Source organism: Phalangium opilio, unplaced genomic scaffold, assembly GCF_054372755.1.
Source record: "Phalangium opilio isolate 3A_F unplaced genomic scaffold, DU_Popi_V2 ptg000038l_1, whole genome shotgun sequence".
Taxonomy (NCBI): domain Eukaryota; kingdom Metazoa; phylum Arthropoda; class Arachnida; order Opiliones; family Phalangiidae; genus Phalangium; species Phalangium opilio.
The window spans coordinates 417,494-436,280 of NW_028324161.1; the positions used below are offsets into that span (position 1 = coordinate 417,494).

Genomic DNA, 18,787 nt, shown 5'->3' on the forward strand with positions numbered 1-18,787 from the left:
ATCTAATGGCCGCCACGACACCTATTTTGGATCATAATTTTAAAATAGAGATGGCGCTGCAAACCGTGGCAAAAGAATGTTGCCCTAACGTCATGGATGAAGGATGCGCGTGTAAAACTTTCGACGCTCAACAGGATGTGCAACTCCCTATACTAAAAAGTAGACAAGTCGATACTAGCGCCGCCTGGCTACCAGCGCTGGAAACCCTCGCGGAAAAAATAAAAAATACTGGACATAAGAAAAAACACGCGCTACCGTCGATTTTTATCCATTAGCGTCGTCTGCTAGAAGCAAAACAGGTTTTTTTTCTTATGTCCAGTATTTTTTTTTTCCCGCGAGGGTTTCCAGCGCTGGTAGCCAGGCGGCGCTAGTATCGACTTGTCTACTTTTTAGTATAGGGAGTTGCACATCCTGTAGAGCGTCGATTGTTTTTCACGTGCATCCTTCATCCATGCTAACGTGACGTATTATTAATTCAAAACCAAGGCTTCTGACAGGACTCTATTGGTTGAAATACGGTGAACCGGATATTTGGAGGAAAATATAACAAATAAATAAAAAAGATAAGCGAGAACACCCAAAATGCCTTGCGAAAGCCGCTAGCTTCAACTTCCCCTCTTTCCACCTTCTTTGGTTGAACGGGGTTTTAGCTTATAATTCTAGTCCATCTGTGTTTAATGGTCATAGGCGCGGCTCAAGTGAATGCCCTACAAGGTGACTTTCCTTTCGAGCTCAAGTTTTGGCTTGGCAAAAGCAGGAGGCATTTGTGGGCGGGATTTATACGTGCACTTATAAATCTCGCCACTAGCCTTCGCCAAGCCAAACCCGGGGTTCAGGAGGAATGCCACCTTGTAGGGGATCTACTGAACCCCCGCTTTGCTTTAATCTAAAAAACTACGATCATACATTGTTCAAAGATGACCCTCGTTGCAACTATTGCCAATTATTTACTTTAATAAGTTTTGTGTATCTTCCTTAGCTTTCGAAAGTAACAGAGCTTGAAGAATCAATGGATATCAGTCAGACAAAACTATCGGGTCTCATGAAACAATTAAACGTAGCTCAACAAGAAACACTTGAGTGGAAAATCAAAGCTAACAATTTGACGGAAAAACTTGAAGAAGAACAGGAGAGGTATACATGTCTTGATTTTAATATTCTTTCAGAATCTTATATGCACTCTTTATGCATTTTAGAACTAAGCAAGAGCTGTATTTAAGGCTGCAAGGTGTGGAAGAAATAAAGAGGCACCAACAGATGGTACAAGTTCTGAATCGAAATTTCGAGGAACAAATCGGCAATCAGCCTGCTCAAGTTATTCAACTGAAACTCATACTGAAAGACCTTAAAAATCAGATTTATGGCAAGGAAAAACAATTGAATGTAAGCTAGTGCAAATAATATTTGATTTTGATAACACTCTTACGCGTTTCATTTAAAACTATGTGGGTTCGCACTCCTAATACAAGGGTGTCGTAGCGCTCCAGCCTTTTAACGTACTGTAGTGATCATACGGGATGAGATTTTTGTCGGGTTGGGTTGCGAAAAAAAACTCGGAAAATCGGGTCGAATCTGCCATATCATTGCTATATGACAGAACGTCGTGGAAGGGATTGGGGTAACTAATTGTCCCAGAACAGGCGCATCTTCCATCTGTAAATTTTCCAAATTGTCCTTATCCTATGTCTTGGGCAGTGGCTGAATGGGGTTTCTGTTTCTGGTGCTCGTGAAACTCTTCTACCACTTTTTCAATTTTGAAATCAATTGCTCGCAACTTAACACACAATTAATACATTGACGTTTGAAATTGCCGAAATATATCAGTGTTCTACTGGCTTTCGAAGCCTCGAGATGGAAAAAAATTAAATATTCAAGCTCGCCCTAATCAGATTAGAGTTCCTATCTACTTTTATCACAAAGCGCAACCGTCAATAATAACTTACCCCCTACTACGGGCCCACCCCCTTTTTTTTTAGACCCGACTTCAAAATTGACTGGCCGGGTCGGGTCGGGTTGAAAATACCGGGGATCACCGACTTCCCGGGTCGGGTTCAGGTTCCCCGTACGATCACTACACACTGGTTATGTGAACCTTCATTAGGTCGGTCTCTATTAGTTTCCAGACTTGAAATGGTGGCCGCTGTACACCGACTACTTAATTTTGGATTACACGGGTTATGACCAGAGTAAGGCGATATTATGCCGAGAACATGATGAGATTACACCGAAAATATATCGAGATTACGTTGAGAATAAGGCGAGATTAGGGCGCGATTATTTCCAGGGTTCGTACAAACCTGGGAAACAGGGAAAACCTGGAAGAATCAGGGAAATAAATAGTTCACAAAAACCTCAGGGAAAACTCATGGAAATTTCGAATTTTTAATAAAATTCAGGGAAATCAGGGAAATTTGCGTGAACTCCTTTGAGTATGTTATAGTCCAATTTATCCCAAATCCAACCATGCTAAAACCTTACGGCTACGACAAACAGGGGCCGAGTAATTAAGCAAAATGTTCATGAATATTCCCTCCATAGGATTAACTTTACACTATATTTTGGAGGCTCATAACTCTGCTTATATTAGAGATACGGGGATGTCCTTTGAGTATGTTATAGTCCAATTTGCCCCCCTCTTTCGATAACATTTGATCCATAGGATACTCCATACTCAACCTGGATAACTCAGGGAAGTATATGGGGAAAAGCCTGGAAAACTCAGGGAAGTATATGGGGAAAATCCTGGAAAACTCAGGGAAGTATATGGGGAAAAGCCTGGAAATCTCGGGGAAATTTGTTTTCCAAATGTTGTGTGAAGCCTGATTTCGAGATTACGCCTAGAATAGGGCGCGATTACAGTAACTTAATTCAATATTCAAGCTGCGTGTACAATAATTGCACAGAATGATCAATCCCGCGGAGGTTAATTAGAGTGAAAATTTTCAAAGTGTCATTTGTATCAAGACGATAGTTAAAAATATCCTATTAAGAATGAAAAATGCCATAATTAAATCAAAATCATAAATATTGTGCTTTTGATTTTGCTTAATATCCCAGGAACTAATCAACGCAATTGGGAAATTGAGATCTGAAATGCAGTATATGAGAAGGACATCAATTAAACAGGCGGATACACACGAATCTCTAAGTCAGCCTGATAGATCAATGCAATCAATCAATCAAGTACAATTTGACAAGCCGGAAACTGTCGCTAAAATTGAGACAAAAGACGAAGAAACTCAAACTTCAACTGATTTAAAATATAAAGATTATCAGGTTAAATTTCAATTAACTGAATACAAGTGTACTCGTTGTAACGTAAGTTTGACACTGATTACTGAGAGCTTGTCGTAGGTGAAACGTCATAGATTCTCATAAAGGAACGTCTGGTTAGCGTCTGCTGGGCCTTAGTATCGACTAATTGGGTAGGAGGACTGCAAAACCGCGTGTAGTCAATTATCAAGTCGTTCTAGAACTAGCTGAATTAGGGCTGTATAGGAAGTGTCATACTTATGGAACATGTCTCATAAACTTATGGAGTGGCTATAATGATCACTTATAACTTCAGGATAAAATCCACAATTTGCAAAAAGTGCGAGAAAATTTGAAAAAGCAGATAAATTCAAGGGATGAAAGGATAAGTGAACTTGCTGTTGAACTGGATGCATTAAGGATGAACTCGGGTTAGTATATTTTTAATCCACAAAGTACAACTGCGTGAACGCGACTGAAAATAGTCCCGGCTGTGTCAAAGCCCTTGCTAGAGGGGTGGAGTTGACAGGCCCACTAAGCCTGGCAAAGGTTAATTTTAGGTTCATTCAAATAGGGACTTGGCATTTAGGGCTTAACTCCGCCCCCAGCGCCATTATGGTATTATTTTTACAGAATGAAAGCTACATAAGCCCCTCCTCCTGGTATGTTTTTTTAGCACTAGTGGAAGGTAGCCCAACGTTTCATGACGTAGTAATGCCTATTGGTTACTGCTTTTGGCAGGATAAATTTGGTTTATTAAGAACTACCATCAAAATGATATAAAGAATGGGAAGATTTTACTGATGACTAATATTTTTGTAGCACCCTAGGAGCGAAGGCACTCGGCGTTGCCCGTCAGCCCGTCGGGACATTTTTTATTATTTTTCACGCGGACATTATTCTATAAAGAAGGGTTTTAAGTTTTTGGCCGCCATTTAGAAAGATGGCAACAAATTGAACCCGAAAGACCATTCAACCCGTCTATAGGTTAAAAGAAACCAGTTGTCTAAATAATTGCGAAATCGGTTGAAACGCGCGGACTTTGTTGCCTAGAGAAGATTTTTTACATTTCTGGGCGCCATTTTTCAAGATGGCGGCGGATTGGAAAAATCTTTCTTAGTGCGTGCCAACTACTTATGAGTAACGTTCCTGCAAATTTTCAGCCTTCTAGGGCAAGCGGTTTGGGCTGGAAGTTGACTATCAGTCAGTCTGTCAGTCAGGACTTTGATTTATATAGATATAGATTAGCCGGGATGTTAGGGGCGCGACAGGAGCCAGCAATTGCTTTAAAATGTGTCAGTGACTTATAAAGCAATGCAAATTGTGTTTCTTTAGATCAAAATGACGACTTTTTGGAGAAAACCCTTAAAGAAAATGAAGATATGAAAAGGCGACTGGAAAGAGCTCGACCACCTACTTCAAATGTACGTTGAAACTGTTCTTATAAATCAGTTGGCATCAGGAGTGAACAGCCCATTAGAGGTGTAAATTGTGTAATATGATTGACGTTAAATAATGGGTTCACTCCTGAGGTCATGAGTTGTTGATGGTGTTAAGAAATACATGCATTTCAGGCTCCAGTTGAAGAGAATGGTGTTGAAGAAGTTTCGGAGCTGAAGGAACAGATTCGATTTTTAGAGGAACTAATACGTCGTCATGAACCACCGGAAAAGCCTTACGTTGAGGATGAGAAAGCGCAAAAAGTAATTAGTATATTTTTACTACTTGCAAAGTAGTCTTACACAGGATTTGATGTGGGTCAGTTCCACTGCATGCGTTAAGTACTGTAATGCGTAACTATTATAGTACAGTTGCCTCTGTACCCCAACAACGATGTCCTATTATGAGTTCAAATATGCAGTGTAGCAAATCCATCATTCTTGTTTCATTTTGTATCTTTTTGTAGTCAAGGGAAGAACTTATTCGTTGGGAAGAGAGTAAAAAGTGGCAACAAACTACTGAGCGTTTAAAAAGTAAGCTGAAAGAGAAAGAACATGAAGTGGAATCACTTGACAAGTCCAACAAAACACTGCGAGATCAGGTAAAGAAACTAACCTTTTGTAATTGTTTCATTAATAGTGATTTCAAGCGGTTAGAGAAGTTTGCATTGAATATTTTGTTGCTAAAACTTTCCGTATAATTTCTAATAACGTTGAATGCAATATGGTTTAATTATACTTTAAGTGAGGTTATTTTTGTTTTATTGTCTCAGTCATTATGACCAATTAACGTTATCAGAAGTATATAATACTTTTCTTCGAGAGAAGTGTACCGCAAAGCGGCGATGTAATTGTAACATGATTCTTCCCAACATTAGAGCAGTTGGAGCAAAGTTACTAAACCGAATCATATACGCGATAAATAGTTCCCTCATCATTACTCTATTAGAGCATAGGTGTCTGTCAAGGCGCGTTTCCGGTTTTATGTCACGTGTCAAGACGAGGTTTGTGGGTTGATTGCGTGGAATTTAGTACGGAAAACAGTTATAGAATTCACCCCACGGTGTGATGCCCATGTAAAGTTTGATGAGAAGGAGAGCAAACAAAAAGGGTAGGCCTGGGAAGAATCATGTAACATAACTAAAGTCAAGAGCGAATTCAGGATACCATAAGAACGTGGAATGGTAACATTGTCCCCTGGTACCATGAAGACAAACCGTTTCCGCTATCGTCCTAGGTAACGCCTTAAAATCCATTTTTAGCGCCATCGGTGGGTTAGATATCAGTTAAAGTGGGTAGTATCACATTCAGCTTCTCTGGCCTTAAGCCTTGGCGTTACACGACGAAGTTTGGGAAATCCGTTGTACTGACTTTGTCCCGGATAAATCAGGCACTCTAATAGAAAAATCTAGATTCTTTATAACCACTCTTTTTAAATATATCAGTTCATCATTAACGATTTTAACAATTTTATGCTTGACAACGACACCAACACTCCTAGACCTAGGAGACTCCATTTTCCATATTCCCAAAAATAGGCCCTTCCCTCATATTATGAAAAGTATGACTTCATGGCGCCAGCATTGCCTTGTTTCAACGTTCTTATGGTATCCTGAATTCGTTCTTGCTAAAGTATTAAGGCGACACAGAGTGTCATCTTTCCATTTTCCCCCTTCTGGCGTTATGTATGCGACCCCTTACAATATGTTGAATGAAATTTAGCACGAGATTTGAAAAAATTGCCCTCATGGCCGAGTAATAGTGTGAAAAGTAAATTTTGTTACGTAATTGGTCGGAGGTGCAAATTTCAAATTATCTATGATATCTCAAAATTATATGTAGGTACGTCTTATAATTAGTAGAACAACTGGTAAATTATCACCTGATTTACCTTTCAACACTCCCTTTAATTATTTGAAATCATTGTAAAGCATGAAATATGCCTAGAAACGCGCAACTTAAATTGCTAAACTGCAACTGTTGGCGGCATTGTCGATTTTGAATTATCGAGTGCTTTTTTTTCTTTTTTAATTTATACACCAATCGGGTGGGTTATGGCGTTTTTTCAAAATTTAGGTGTACGCCCCTGATGCAAGCACCATGTCTTACCTTCAAGATCGTAACTAAACCCCCAGTGATACTAGCTTTTAGAATTTGAAAAAGGAGCGCGAATGGGGTGCTTAAACGAAGTCTCTGCTGCATGTGGTTTAGTTTACGGAAATGCCACTAGATGCGCCCATACTAGATGGGTGATGTTCACTGGCCTGCTAAGCTTAGCAAAGGCTAGTTTTAGCTCCGCCCATGTGGACAAGTTCTGATTGGTTCCTGCCTTTGGCAAGGTGAGATTGGTGTCTACCCTTACGAAAATAATGGGTCTTCATTTAGGAGCAGTTTAGACCAATTGCTTTTTTCCCATTTGTTAAGAGGTTTAAGACCTCTTCTAGACATCTAGAATACTGCTAATTGAGGTCTTTTAGAAGTATTCTAGACGTCTAGAAGAGGCCTTAAACCTCTTAAACATTTGCACCTGCGCGAAACCATGTTTAGTCTGACTTTAAGATGGTCTACAGACCTCTGTATAGAATAGCCCTATACAACGTTGGTTTAAAGTATGCCCACGAGAGGTATGGTTAGAAGATGCTCTGTAGACGTCTGAATGGAAGATGTGCTGTAGACGTCTGAATGGAAGATGTGCTGTAGACGTCTGAATGGAAGATGTGCTGTAGAGGTCTGAATGGAAGATGCCCTGTAGAAGTCTGAATGGAACATGCCCTGTAGAAGTCTGAATGGAAGATGCCCTGGAGAAGTCTGAATGGAAGATGCCCTCGAGACGTCTCAATGGAAGATGCCCTCGAGACATCTCAATGGAAGATGCCCTCGAGACGTCTCGAGGGCATCTTCCATTCAGACTTCTCCAGGGCATCTTCCATTTAGACTTCTCCAGGGCATCTTCCATTCAGACTTCTCCAGGGCATCTTCCATTCAGACTTCTCAATGGAAGATGCCCTCGAGACGTCTGAATGGAAGATGTCCTCGAGACGTCTGAATGGAAGATGCCCTCGAGAAGTCTGAGTGGAAGATGCCCTCGAGAAGTCTGAATGGAAGATGCCCTCGAGAAGTCTGAATGGAAGATGCCCTCGAGAAGTCTGAATGGAAGATGCCCTCGAGAAGTCTGAATGGAAGATGCCCTCGAGAAGTCTGAGTGGAAGATGCCCTCGAGAAGTCTGAGTGGAAGATGCCCTCGAGAAGTCTGAATGGAAGATGCCCTCGAAGTTTGTTTAGAGGGTACATTCAAGTCGTCTGGTGTTTAAGAGAAAATCGGACTGAGTCACGCAAGAAATATAGATTTATTTATTTGTAGATACATTATTTTTTGTTTCATTACAATTAGTAATTTACAATTTGTTGGGTTCCCCGCGGGGCTTATAAACTGATTAGATTAGCGGAGTTGTGTAAATGAGAATTCGAGTTTTTTACTTAAAACATAACATTTATTATTTTCTTATCGTCATGGTTAAAACATATAATTATACATCTTCATTTCGTTACATGATAGTTCTGCCCCGTAGCTAGTGAGTGACTGCCCCTATTACCGGCAGCGCCTCGCTATTTATAGTGGTAAGTTAAGGTGGTGCCCTCTGTCATTACTAACTGAATCAATTAATCAAATAATTTCATGGTTACAACAATACCCCCTTTTTTTTTTTTTTTTTAATCTATCTATCTAAACGTCCGTGTAACGTGCAGGAACGCGTCTCTGTCGAGGTGGCTTGGTCGTTGCGATAGGCCCATTCAGTTGTGATAGTTCTGGACGTGGCTGAGTAGCTTGGGAAAGATCTTGTAATTGACCGTCAGGACTATGTGTTCGGTGTGGATGATTTGCTTCTGGGGAATTTGATCGTTGACTCGTTGGCGTGGTGGGTCGCGTTGGTGTGTTGAGACGTGACGCTGTTCTGTTGTCTTCATTAAACAAGGAATCCCAAATGGAAAAGTCGAGAGCTGTCGAGATGGGTGCTATGTCTCTTACTCCTTTAGTGGGGCGTGGTCGTAGCTGGTTTCGATGTCGACGAATTTCACCGCGGGTAGTCATCACCGTATACATCATCTTCCCTATGGTGCCCGTTATAGTGCCTTCCAGCCATCTTTCACCTCTGCCAAAGTTGTATGCGTAGACATTGTCCTTCGGCGAAAACTGTGGTCTGATGTTTGAGGGTATTTCGTGTGGCTGAGGGTGCTGTTGATTCTTTTTCGGATTACATAGATCGATGTGAGAGAGTATGGGACGCCCCAGCATCATTTCTGCAGGAGATTTTCCGTTGGCCGTGGGTGCGCGGCGGTGGTTCATGAGTATACGGGAAAGTCGCTCTTCCAAAGTTCCCGTTTTATGGACGTTAAATCCGGTGGTTACGATATCCAAAGCTTGTGAGTTGGGTGATATCTTCTTCAGTGTTTCTTTCACCGTGCGAACATTACGTTCCGCGATCCCATTAGACGCAGGATGATACGGGGCTGAGCGTATATGTTGGATTCCATTACTCTCGATGAAGCTTGCAAATTCTGCGCTGGTGAAACAAGTGCCATTGTCGGTGACCAGGGACTGCATGATACCAAAGCGTGCAATGAGTTCTCGCAGGAAAGTGATAACCGCGTGGGTTGATTGATTCCTGGTGATGGATACTTCTAGCCATTTACTATGACTGTCCACTACCACTAGAAGGTAGACTCCTTCAACCGGACCAGCGAAGTCAGCGTGTACTCTTATCCATGGCGAATTTGTTTGTGGCCACGGATGGTATGACCTTGCCGGCATGGTTGCGTGTTCACGACATATCCTACATGTCTGCGATAAGGTTGCAATATCCTGGTCGATATTAGGCCACCAGAAACTTGACCTGGCAATTGCCTTCATTTTCGCGGTTCCCTGGTGAGAACTGTGGAGTTCTTCTAGCATGACGTGGCGCTTGTCTCCCGGAATGATTACGCGGTTGCCCATCATTAGAATGCCGTGTAGACTGGAAAGTTCGTTCCTTCGTCGGTAGTATACCGTTAGGTCTGGATGAATCTCAGATGAACGCCATCCCTGAGTCATTGCCTTTTTCAGTTGCTGAAGGGTCTTGTCTGTTCCCGTCGCCTCCTCCAATTGTCTTATGTTGAGGGGTCCCTTATTGGTGATGTTCCGTAGTGCGAAGACGTATTCCGCGGGTGCGGGAGTCTGGTTGGTGTTGACCGGTAGTGGTAGTCTACTGAGGGCATCGGCGTTAGCGTTGAGAGATCCTTTTCGAAATTTGATTTCGTAGGAAAAGGCGGCTAAGGTGAGTGACCAACGTTGGATGCGTGCGGCTGCCATCGGGGGAATAGGTTTATCAGCTGCCAATAAGGTGACTAAGGGTTGATGATCCGTAAACAGGATGAACTTGGTGCCATATAGGTAGTCTTTAAACTTTTTGACCGCGAAAATGATTGCCAGCCCTTCTCTCTCCAACTGGGAATAGTTCTTTTCCGTCGGGGTTAGGCTGCGCGATGCGAAGGCGATTGGTTTCTCTGTTCCCTCGATGTTGTGAGATATTACAGCCCCGACTCCCACTGGCGACGCGTCGCATGCGAGAGATATCGGCTTGGTGGCGTCGTAATGGACTAGTAGGTTTGATGATATCAGAGCTTGTTTAGCTGCCATGAAAGCTTCTTGCTGCGGCGAGTTCCACTGCCATATGGCGGTTTTCGTAAGAAGGTTATAGAGAGGCGCTAGTCGAGTTGCGTTGTTTGGCAAGAAACGGGAATAGTAATTGAGGAGACCCAAGAAGGATCGTAGAGTGTCCGCGTCTTTCGGTTCCGGAGCCTCCAATATCGCCGTCATCTTGCACTCTTGAGGGTGAAGACCATGTACGTCCAAGGTGTGACCCAAAAAGTCAATTCTTGTTTGGAAAAACTTGCATTTCTCACGTCTTAGTTTTAATCCATGGTCTTTCAAGGTCTGAAGGACGGCATTGAGTCTATTCATATGGTCTTCTACGTTCCGGCCACCCACGAGTATGTCGTCCTGGAATGGTGTCACCCTTTCGATTTTGCTTAAAACCATCTCCATGACACGCTGAAATATTCCGAAGGGAAGGCGATTGAACCGGAGAAGGCCAAGTGTTGTATTTATGGTGGTATACTTCTTGGATTCTTCGTCTAACTCGACCTGGTTGTAGGCTTCGCGTAGATCCAGTTTCGAAAAATATTTGCATCCGTTCATTTTGGCGAAAATTTCTTCCGCCTTAGGCATGGGGTATTGGTCTATGTGTAATTGTGAGTTGATAGTTGATTTGAAGTCAGCACAGGTTCTGATGCTCCCGTTGGGTTTTTGTACCGCTACTATCGGAGAAGCATACTCTGAGTAATTGACTTTCTCGATAATTCCCTCTTTTTCTAAGCGGCGAAGCTCCTCTTCCACCGCGTCTTTCCGTGCGTACGGGACCGATCTTGCTTTACAATACTTCGGTGTGGGGTTTTCCTTCATATTGATATGTGCTTGTATTGCTTTTAGCTTGCCAAGTCCCGGCGTGAAAAGATCTGAATGCGTCTTCAGAAGGTCATTTACGGCAGGATCGGCTTCTTGAACACTGTGGGTCTGTGTTGCGAACGATGGTAAGATTGCTTGGGCCCGTGTTGCGAACGATGGTAAGATTCTTAATGTCGAGTACAACCAATTGCGGCCACAAAGGTTCGGTTTGTTGCCCTGAACGACAATGATGGGTAATGTGGCCTGGTGACTTCCGAATGCGACGTGAACATTTGTTTGGCCCAGGACCTGAATCGCCTCTCCCGTGTACGACTCGAGTGTTCGTGGAAAAGGGTGTAGATCGCTCTGTTTTCCGAGGAGTTCATAATCTTGTGATGACATTATCGTATAACCTGACCCGCTGTCTAATTGGAATGTGATGGGTCTGCCGTTGACTAACAGCTGGGCGACTTCAGGTGGAGGGACATCATCGTTAAGCGTTGTGGATCTTTCGATAGCGTGTATCCTTCGGAGGTTGTGAGAGTCGTTATGTGATTTGGCCACGCTGATGTGGTAAATATCGGTATCGTATTCCGCGAGGGTTGCTGTTTCGTATTGACCTTCGTGATGATTTGCGCCTATATAGTTGGAGGTCTGTGGGTGATGTCTTGATGTGCCCGGTCTGGTTTCTCCCTGCCGAGGTGGGTTCAGGCAGGCTCTGGCTAGATGGCCTTTTCGTTGGCACTTCGCGCAGGTAGCGCTTCTGTAAGGGCACTCAGGACCCTTGTGTGCATTATTTTTGCACCGTAAACAGGCGCTGTAATCCGGGACGGGTCTATCCTCCCTTTGAGCATGATCTCGAAAATAGTTGTTACGGCGTCCCGAGTATGATTTCTGCGAGTTATACGTATCATAGTTACTTGACTTGCGATGTGGCCCAGAGACATGTGCTATCCTCTCGGCGGTGTCTTCGTCTTTCATCTCTCCCAAGCTGCGCTTGGCGTTTTCCATGCCGACGAGGATGGCTGTGGCCCTTGCCAAGGATAAAGTCCTCTTGTCCTCTTCCTCAGCAACGAGTTTTTGCTGCATGTTGTCGTCGTTTATCCCGAAAATGATCTTGTCAACAATCATGTCGTTTCTATCGTTGAACTGACAGTGTTCAGAGAGATTTTGGAGGGCTGCGATAAAGGCTTCTACTGATTCACCTTGCTGGCGGTTTCGTCGATGAAAGCGGAGGCGGGCGATACACCGAAGTGGAGTTGGGTTGAAATAACTGTTGAGGACCGTGACAAGGTCGGAGTACGTTTTCTCGGCGATGGTGTCCGGGCGGATTCGGTTACGGAGAAGCGTGTAGGTCTCGGGGTTTAGGATTGTTTGAAGTACCGCTTTTTTGGTGTCCGCGTCTTCGATTTTATTGGCTTTGAAGTAGGCGTTGAGTCGTTCTGCGTATTGTTCCCAGGATTCCGTATGGTTGTCGAAAATGTTGAGTTTTCCTATGATCCCATTTGCCGCCATATTGGAAGTGTTGTTGTCTAAAGTGGTCGTCGAGGTCTATTTTCGTGAATTCCCTTTATGAGCGTTGTCCGTCTTGTTAAACGCGAGGTCTCTTCCGAAATAATTTCTGTAGAAATTTCGGTGTCGAGTATCTCGCCTCCGTCGCCAATTGTTGGGTTCCCCGCGGGGCTTATAAACTGATTAGATTAGCGGAGTTGTGTAAATGAGAATTCGAGTTTTTTACTTAAAACATAACATTTATTATTTTCTTATCGTCATGGTTAAAACATATAATTATACATCTTCATTTCGTTACATGATAGTTCTGCCCCGTAGCTAGTGAGTGACTGCCCCTATTACCGGCATCGCCTCGCTATTTATAGTGGTAAGTTAAGGTGGTGCCCTCTGTCATTACTAACTGAATCAATTAATCAAATAATTTCATGGTTACAACACAATTACAAGCATTTTAGGTATCTTTATTGAAATGGTATTAATTGTCTTCCTGCACATTTCCTTCAACGTCACTGTCACTCTCTTGTGCAACGCCCACGGACTTTCCTTTCCCTATAATTTCTTCAGTTGAATCCTCTGGTCCAGATGTCGCAATGTCTTCAAATGAGAAGAATGTGGATTTCTTTTTTTTTGGTTCCGGTCCTGTGTTTTTCTCTTCACGTCGCTTGTTACATCTTTTATTTAAGGCTTGTCTGACGTTAGCACATTTCTTATTGATGATGGAGGTAACCATTGAACGGCTTACTATAACTCCCTTTTTGTGGTTGAACACCCGAGCAACAAGGCCTGAGAAGAATAATGAGTTAATCACACCAGGAAATAACATCGGAATTACTAGTTAAGCTCTTCTAAAAGATAACTTACTCTGAATAACTTCTAAATACTTTGAAGGGATTCCTTTTTTTTCTCCACGTCCTTTGGCAGTGAGCTCTGCGAGCTCCTGCTCAGTATGCAGTGTTAATAGTATTTCATTAATCAATTCAGATGGTGTAGAGCATTTGGATTCTAATTTTTGTTTCTCTAATTTTGTAACAAAAACCCCACTTCCTTCAAGTAGCTCCACCTATTTATGAAGTAGTATCTTATTCGTTTATTTCCAACAGCTTGCATGAGGGCTCAATATTTACCTTCTCTTCATACTTTTCAAATGTAGTGGTTCGTGGGGCATTTTCAGTGGAAGTAAACTGCCCTGTGTCGACAAGGGCGATGACATTTCTAAGAAATGTAACGACTTCGGCTGTAACTCCTGAAAATATATTGGATGTTATTGAAGTGGAGAATGACACGGCCAAAAAACCATTTCTTTTTGATTTTAAACTAATAAGAGAACATGAATAGGAACATATAAAACCAACCAAGATTCATTAATAATGCCGAAACTTGTGTTGTGGATGAGTTGAGATTAGTCGAGTTTGGGGTCGCAATCGAGTTTGGGGTCGCAATCGAGTTTGGGGTCGCAATCGAGTTTTGAGTCGCAATCGGGTTTGGAGTCGCAATCGGGTTTGGAGTCGCAGTCGGGTTTGGAGTCGCAGTCGGGTTTGGAGTCGCCATCGGGTTTGGAGTCGCCGTCGGGTTTGGAGTCGCCATAGATTTTGGGGTCGCAGTATTGGCATTACCATCGTAAATTCGTGTTGCCACAGGTACTGTGATGTTTGTAGATGGTATGTTGTGGTTTTGAGAACTAATTGAGGGTTGTTGGTGTTCATTTATTAGGACGGTTTGAGAGTTTGGGTTCATTTTTGGGTATCGACTCTCGGCCGTTGTTATGATACATTGTTCCGTTCCCATAATGACATAAGATTGTGGTTCAGCACATTCTCCATTATTAAACATTGCTGAAGGGTGCCACGGTGACTGTTCAGCGCACTTTGTTTGCAAGTATTGAGGATTATATATGTATGGGTTAACATCATTTTTCGGGAAGGTCTGCTCTGCGTGGCTACAATAATCAGAATTATTTCACTATCAACTAAAACTTAGAACACGCGTCCATAGAAAAATAAAAATATTTTAGATTTACCATTTGTCATTGGTCATAGTCTCAAATAAGTTGGGCATTTGAGATATTTCATTCAACATGTCTCTCTTAGATGAATTCACTCTTTTCTCTGTGGTCTTTTTCGACTGTTGAGTTGCCTTTTTCATTTTTGACAAATCTTTTTGGGCCATTTCGTCCTTGGGGTTTTTCACATGAGAATTTAAATATGCATCCAATGCAAATTCGTCATCTAAAATAAAATTAAACTAAGCCAACTCTTTTGCAATTAGGATAAATGGTCAAATTACCACTTATTTTTAAAATTTCTGCCAAATATGCTGATTTCTTCCATTTTACTAATGTGGTCTTTCCCACGACACGGTCTCCTGGTGTTTGAACTTGATCAAGGCCAACTAAACTCAATTTACCGCCCTTCTTCCATTTAACAATCGCTTTCTTCGATGACATATTGCGTATGACTCAAACAGCAATTTCATCAATACAAGGCCATGAAACGTCCAAACATAGAATTGGGCTGTAGTACAGAGTGTCTATATGGTACAACGTCAGCATTAATTGATAGAAAGCTCGTGTTTTAAGACCTGTTCCAATAACTTTATTCTACTTTAAAGAACAGTGAACTTAAAGGGAACTAAACCTTGTACCTTGTGGTCTAACTAACCTCTTGTTTGAACAACCTCTCCTTAAAGAACAATCCACCTTATTCCCATTCGCCGAAAGTTAGGCTTAGCTCGGGATTCATGGGGGTGAGTTGCGGCAAGAAATTGGTCTGTCGTCTGCTACATAAGCCAAAAATATGTACTGTAGCGGACGACAGACCAATTTCTTCCCGCTACTCACCCCCATGAATCCCGAGCTAAGCCTAACTTCTGGCGAAAGGGAATAAGGTGGATTGACAATGCTACTAATATTAAGTCTAAACCAGGCTAAATGTTTTGGGATACAAACAGAAATAATGGATTTCTAACCAGATATCACATAGTTAGGCTTAATAATTAACCTTATCCATCCATAATAGTTGCCAAATGTCGGGGACACTCTCAATCAAAGTATTAAAATAGAAATATATTTTGTTTCCCTTATAGTAATATATATATAAATATTTACATGCCACAAATAGAATATTAAGTGTACTTTTCCCTGTTTACTATTAAAACAATATAAAATATTTACTTGGTCCAATTTAGTCCAACGATGCTGGTTTTTTTTATGACAATTTATCCGATGATACCCGACAGAATCCAACAGATACTTTTAAAACGGGAATATGGAAGAGCGAAACAACCGTTATGCACACCGGCACGCTCTCACCTGTCTGTGGCTCGAGCCTCGAACAGCCTCTTTATCATACTTCAACGCATGCGTCGGGCTGTTTTTAGGCTAGCAACATGGATGAAAAAAAACTAACAGGGATAAATCACGGCGGTAAAATGTTTGTTCGAAACGCACCCTCGCGGCCGAAATTATAAGAACCGGAAACATTCAATTTACCGATTCAATCACGGGGTCAAGTCGGTTGTTGTTTCGTCTGCGTTTTGTGCCCACGTAATCGTAACCGGGAATGTTTGCTGTTCTCGCGGTTACGGCGAGCTCAGCCGCCGGCGGCTCGGGAATCGGGATACCGCTGATACCTAGCCAAGGCTTAGTGTAGTTTTCGTCGAGTCTACTATAATTCGCAGAGCTATTTTTCTGTTGGAATTAGGGAACTACTATAAATATTGAGTATAGTGTCTGAAATATTCTTTAGTTAAAACTATTCACAATACGAAAAATTATTTGGGAGTAAGGCACGAAGATCTTATCAATCTGGGTAGCTTTTGCTTGGCCTATTTAAGACGCCGTGTATCTGTTTTTTACGAGGAATGTTTTGTATTCCCGCGGCTACGGGGAGCTTAGCCGCCGGCGGCTCGGGAATCGGGATTCCGCTGATACCTAGTCAAGGCTTAGTGTAGTTTTCAAGTCTACTATTATTCGCAGAGCTATTTTTCTGTTGAAATTAAAAAAAAACTTATAATATTTAGTTGAAGACTTTAAATGACTCGAAAAGTTTCGAAACTTTAGCTTTAAAACGTTGAATATAACGTATGCAAGTTACCAACCCTAACAAATCATACGAAGATTCTCAAACGTCTAAAGTTGGAATCGACATTTTTAAATTAAAGTTCCCGAGGTTACCACGAGATGGCAAAATTTCTATAAATCTACTTCCGAATTTGAATCGGTAAATGAGCTAAAAAATAAAATCGAAATCAAATCTGGCAGCCTTGTTGGTAACAAATGTGTTTCCCTCTTAGTAATGTAAAATCTACGAGTTTGATTTATCCCTGTTAGTTTTTTTTCATCCATGCTAGCAACCTCTGGTAGTTAGACATAGCCCACTCGATCCGCGATCCCGGACGCTGCGCGTGCAGCTTGGGTCGTGACGCGCGTGATCGAGTGGGCTATGGGTTAGACCTTCTCACGCTTTCATGTTTTCGACCTTCGCCCTTCTACAGTGTACATGTTCATTTCCCGCCTTTTTATCATGCTTCCGCGCATGCGTCAGGCTGTTTCTTATAACGTTTTCCTTTGGGTCCTCGCGGAGCGCTCCCATGGAGGAATAAAACTAGGACATCCTATTCTTCAAAAACAGTCTTTAACGAAGCTGGAAACTACAACTACCATTTTTATTGCTCCTTGGGAGCGCTCCGCGAGGACACAAAGGAAAACGCTATTAGGCTAGAAACCTCTGGTTTTTAGACCTTCTCACGCTTTCATATTGTTTCCTTTGACCTTCTACAGTTGCATGTTCATTTCCCGCCCTTTTCTTAAACAATTCGGCTGTTTCTATGCTAGAAGCCTCTTATTTTTGGAACTTAAGCAAAAGGTTTCCCTCTTTAATGTTTAGACCTACAGTCAACCCTTGAAAGGTTATTATTATAGATCTTTTAAAGGTAGCGTCGGCGACGTTTATTACCGATCTAGAACGCTAGATGGCGCTCGCGTTGGGGGCGGTGGCCTAAAATTTGAAAATAGGACCATACCCTACGAGTGGATGAATCGCGTCACGTGGGTTACAAAGACTCTATTTGCCCCTCAACCTGGACTCCACGTATCAATATAAATGAAGCTCGCCTATAGCGCAAAACCTTGCAGTCCATTTTGCACCCTTTTTCCTCATTCTTTCGTGACAGCGAGGAGCGGTTTTTCTTTTTCGCACCTGGGAACTTCTTTTATTCTTGGAATTTTTCTTTTTTTTGTACTATGCTGTTATAGTCATAGGAGAGGGGAAATTCGCGGAATTGAGAAATCATAAACCTTGAATACAAGTTCATTCGTTCATTATTTTAAAAGGAGATAAAGGAAATGTTTAGGTGCATTGGAATGTGGTCACCGAAGAAATGGAGATAGAATTCTGTCTCGTCGAGGGGCTACTCACTATTATGGTTACTGCAGTGATTATAACATTATTTAATCGCCACTTGTACCCAGAACAACTCGCCAATTACACATGGCAAAGGTAATTGTAAAGCGATTAACGAGTCATTTCATTTCAGAAAGAAGTATGTTCGAAACACTTCGCAATTATCACACGATATAAGGAATTAGATCGGGATAACCAAATCATTTCACGTCAGGTGTTCACAGGATATAAAGAAGGATCACGTCCCTTTCGTTTGAAGAACGTTCAAACCAATGTACTTTTTCAGTTTTTCCAAGAAATAAATAAAAATGCTCATTATATACTCTTGTTCAACCTCACTTGACAGTATAGAGCTATTTCAGAGGGGGTAATGGCTACGTCACCAATGCTATTTGCCCATAGAGAAAATCTGCACAAAATGGCCGCCCTGGTCCGCCAAAGGCAGGCCCAATTTTCGTAGCAGACGAAATTTTTCCCCCACTGAAATAGCTCTATTGTAAAAGTTGAGGAGCATTAGCCAATATATAATGGCAAGTACGGTTTCTCAAGTGCGGATAAACAGGAGTATAGATATTTGTCTCCATAGTTTCATTTTAAGTTAAAAATATCGAATCGAAAAAAATAGTGTATCTTTATAAAAGACCTTTCTATTCAAAGCTACTAGCCTTTAGCACATAGAGAGTGAGAAAATGGATTGAAAGGCG

General features: G+C 42.0%; 1 protein-coding gene across 1 annotated transcript in view; it reads left to right on the top strand.

Annotated features, from left to right (window-relative positions):
- LOC149681523 (centrosomal protein of 290 kDa-like) overlaps positions 1 to 18,787 on the top strand; it is a 249,160-nt gene that overhangs the window by 222,905 nt on the left and 7,468 nt on the right. The window contains exons 36-42 of the mRNA XM_089834228.1: positions 980 to 1,134; positions 1,197 to 1,383; positions 3,058 to 3,276; positions 3,569 to 3,683; positions 4,588 to 4,676; positions 4,827 to 4,955; positions 5,159 to 5,293. Of these exons, the coding sequence (XP_089690354.1) occupies positions 980 to 1,134; positions 1,197 to 1,383; positions 3,058 to 3,276; positions 3,569 to 3,683; positions 4,588 to 4,676; positions 4,827 to 4,955; positions 5,159 to 5,293 (1,029 nt within the window). The remainder of the gene's footprint in view (positions 1 to 979; positions 1,135 to 1,196; positions 1,384 to 3,057; positions 3,277 to 3,568; positions 3,684 to 4,587; positions 4,677 to 4,826; positions 4,956 to 5,158; positions 5,294 to 18,787) is intronic.